Genomic DNA, 3,749 nt, shown 5'->3' on the forward strand with positions numbered 1-3,749 from the left:
TAGAATAGCCCAATGGCCGTGGCTTTTGGTCCTGGGCATTAGATGGTTTGGCTAATGAGGAATAAGAAACTGAGCCCCCGGGAGGCGTCGTTGTGGCTGGTTTTTACAAGGCTGCCCTTCATTTTAGCATTTCTCTATGATAGTTGAGGAAGTTGCCCCACTCGTACTTTTGCCCCTGACATTTAATCCATATATAATTGGCAAAATTGAAATGATGAATGAACAAAGTGATTGTTTTGAACAAACAAAGAGAATAGAAGAAGATAAAAACAGAAAAGAAGTAGGCAAGGCAAGCTGAAGCTTTACTTGTAACTTTAATTTCCCCACTTATATATGCAGATGGCTACTAGGAAATAAGTCCCAGGAAACAATGCCTACGCCAACAACAAGGGTCGCAGCCCGAGTTAAAAACAACCGGTCTACCTGCACTTAGAACGAGGAAGAAGAAAAAGGGTGGAAATAGAAAAAATGAAACAGTAAAATTTCTCCAAGGGTACAACTGTTTCATACCCTGGTCTTTTGGTCTTTATAATCTTTTATTGCTAATTAAAAGACACGAATGCACCCCAAGAGTCTCTTGAGACACCCATTCCATAGGCAGTTGGTGCAACGTCATCCCCACCACGCCCCCCCCCCCCCCCCCCCCCCCGCCCCGCGGATTTAAACTCGATTACAGTCGTTGGCATTCAACGGTTAAACTTGTTATTAGTAAGCTCGCAATTAAAATTTGTTTTTTGACTCCGAAGGATCCGACCATATCAATGGTCAGTTTTCCCTTGATCTTTATGATTGAATGATCTATTTCTTTCTTTCTTTCTTATATATTAGATAGGATTTGCTAGGGATTATCACAGAAGGCATTTTGCGGACCGGCTGTTGCATGAGAGAGCAGTCACATAGACTCAAATTTTGTCTTATTCATTTAATTAATCTGAGTTGGCTGCTCTCTTCTAATCTGGTATTTGCTATGGACCATCGCAGAACACATTTCGCAGACCAGCTGTTGCATCGGAGACCAGCCACCTCAGATGAATAAATTGAATAAAATTAAATCTCTTGAAAAGTTAGCATGTGTGGCTGCTCTCGCATGCGATAGCCGGTCAGTGAATACCTTATGCGATGGTTCCTATCAAATCCCTTATAATATAAATATTATATTTTATTTCCTAAGTTAGCATTTCACGGGTGGCCTGTTGCACTCACGAAATGCCTATTGCGATGGACTCTAGCAAATCTCTTAGCTTTAACTTCAGTTGGGTTCAACCTGATTTTAGCTCGTGTTGGGTTGGCATTTTCTCGGGTTGGGTTGGGTTGGGTTGGGTTGGGGTTGGGAAATGACAACCCAATTTAAATTCGGGTTGGGCGAGGGTTGAGGCCTTCACAACCCGACCTCCGTCTTCTAATTTTATCATGACTTTCTCAGGATTATGTTTTTCTTTCTTGTATTTTTCTATTTGGTCGTAGATGACCCGATACCAACTCGACTCAACCCGAATCAACCTGACCTGATTTGGAGGCTGGTTGGGTTAGGGTTGACCATCCTCAACCCGAGGCTCGAGTTAGAGTTGAGGGAATGCTATCTAGGGTTGGGTCAGGGTTGGCCTCAACCCGACTCGAGTTGCATCCCTACTATTTACAGTCTTTTCCTTTTCCCCAAGTATCTTTTCTTTTCGATATTTGTCTCATTTGTTTTTTATAACTATCTTATTTTTTTCTTTTAACTTTTGAAAATACACTAACATGTACGTACGCCAAAATTTGATCCGATCCACCCACTCGATATTTCTTGGTTTAGACCTCCTTTGGCCTAAAAACTATGCCCTCTTAAATGAACGGTTTGGATCAATTAATGCTGGGGCCCATGATGCTATACCGTGCCAGGGCATTATATTAAAATGAGCTCACGCCCCATTGAAACATTCCTTATTTATTGTAGTACGTAGGGAGAAGGGCATCCTAAACTCCTTAAATCATATAGAAGCAGAGTGACCAGGGGGGTGTCCGGATAAGAAAGCCACCTCACATTTTTTCCAAGTCAACCGTACGGTTTTCAACAAAGCTTCGTGCCCTACAAGCAAAAGCCAAAAAAATCTCTTCACGTGTACTCCCGATAAGTTCGTTAATGTCGGCACCTTTCACATTCACAACCCCCCTACATTTATCTATAAACACCCCTACATTTCATTTCCACTCCATTCTCTTTCTCTCCCTTATGGGCTCTTGTTTCTCTTCCCAAACAAACGAATCCCTCACCCTCTTGACAGCCAAAGTCATATCTCTTAATGGTACTCTCCAAGAATACTTAGTCCCCATCAAAGTATCACAAGTTCTCCAAATAGAAACCACCCCTTGTTTCCTTTGCAACTCAGATAAACTATATTTTGACGATGAAATTCCGCCGTTGGACCGCGACGAACAACTTCAACTTGATCAAATCTATTTCGTCCTTCCGATCAGTAGGATCAAATACCCATTAACAGCGTCCGATATGGCCACGTTGGCGGTTAAAGCGAGCTTGGCTCTTATGGAAGGGCAGAAGAAGAGTGGAGGAAGGAAAAAGATTAGGATTTCCCCAGTTTTGGATTTGGATCAAGGGTCTATTGGAGTTGGGGATTATGATGAATTTAAGAGATTTAATAAGGCGAGTTCCGGGTTATCGAGATCGGGTTCTGTTAGAAAGTTGCAGACAAATGCGTCTAGACGAGCGAAAATGGTGTATCGGTCTTTTAGAGCAAGGTTGAGCACTATCCATGAAGGGTTTGTTAGTGAATAAAATGTTACAAAAGGAAGATGAAGAAGAGGATATGAGATATCAGGGTCTTTTCTTCTGTTTAATTTCTTTCTTTCTTTTTTTGTAAAAAAAGGGGGGTTTAATTAGTAAGATTTTAATGCTTTGACATTAGGGTTTTATAGACTAAAATAGTGTGTATTGTAATAATATGGGAAGTGGAGAATGGATGATTAGAAGCCATACCCAATCTTGTAGATAATTAAAGAAAGTTTCTTTTAGTTTTAACTACATGATTTGATGAAAAAGGGATTCATTATTTAAAAAAGAATGTTAAAGTGAAGGGCGCCTTTGCAAAAACAGCTACAAAGGACGCCCTCATTGGACTATCTCTCCAAAGTGCATTTATAATGGCAGAGAAAATTCGAAAATTAAATGAATAGTAGATGCAGTTTGGTGAGATGTTCCAACGGGGCACCCTTGTAGCTTGCTTAAAAGTCCCACCTTTGATATTTGATCCAAACAGTAGTTTCCTATAAAGTCGGCATTATTTTCCGGGTAAGAAAATCCTCTTATTAAGTCGGCTATTGTTGGATCAAATATCAAAGGGTGGCACCTTGATTATGACCAGGTACACCCACCCTATAAAAACTGTAGAAAAGAAAAGGTTGAATTGTTTTCTTGTTTGACCTCTCAGAATATGCTAGTGGTAAGGTAGATGAATCAGCTCATTGGCTTGTTTAGTCCAACTCCACCATGTCAGGAGATCGGCTAACGGAGAGGTGGATAGGCTAGAAATGCCGGATGTGACTAGATCTGTATAAGAGATCTTTGATATCCTACCCCTATGAAGAAGACTACATTTTTGTTTTAGATCTATCCCTAATCTTCTCTTGTAATCTTTGCTGCCTTGACTTCCTTGGTCGAGTGCTCATTCTAATAAAATCTCATCATTTCAAAAAAGGAAAAAAAATTTATACCATTTGGGACTCAAAAGGTGGATGAATCACGAACCATACTG

General features: G+C 40.5%; 1 protein-coding gene across 1 annotated transcript; it reads left to right on the forward strand.

Moving 5' to 3' along the window:
• The first annotated feature begins 2,212 nt into the window (after window positions 1-2,212).
• On the forward strand, window positions 2,213-2,773 carry LOC143891828 (uncharacterized). Its single transcript, XM_077396339.1, has one exon. The coding sequence runs from the start codon at window positions 2,213-2,215 to the stop codon at window positions 2,771-2,773; it is 561 nt and encodes a 186-aa protein (XP_077252454.1).
• The last annotated feature ends 976 nt before the right edge of the window (window positions 2,774-3,749 follow it).

Source organism: Tasmannia lanceolata, unplaced genomic scaffold, assembly GCF_043159265.1.
Source record: "Tasmannia lanceolata isolate RefF3 unplaced genomic scaffold, GAP_Taslan_0.1 ptg000015l, whole genome shotgun sequence".
In the NCBI taxonomy this organism is placed as follows: Eukaryota; Viridiplantae; Streptophyta; class Magnoliopsida; order Canellales; family Winteraceae; genus Tasmannia; species Tasmannia lanceolata.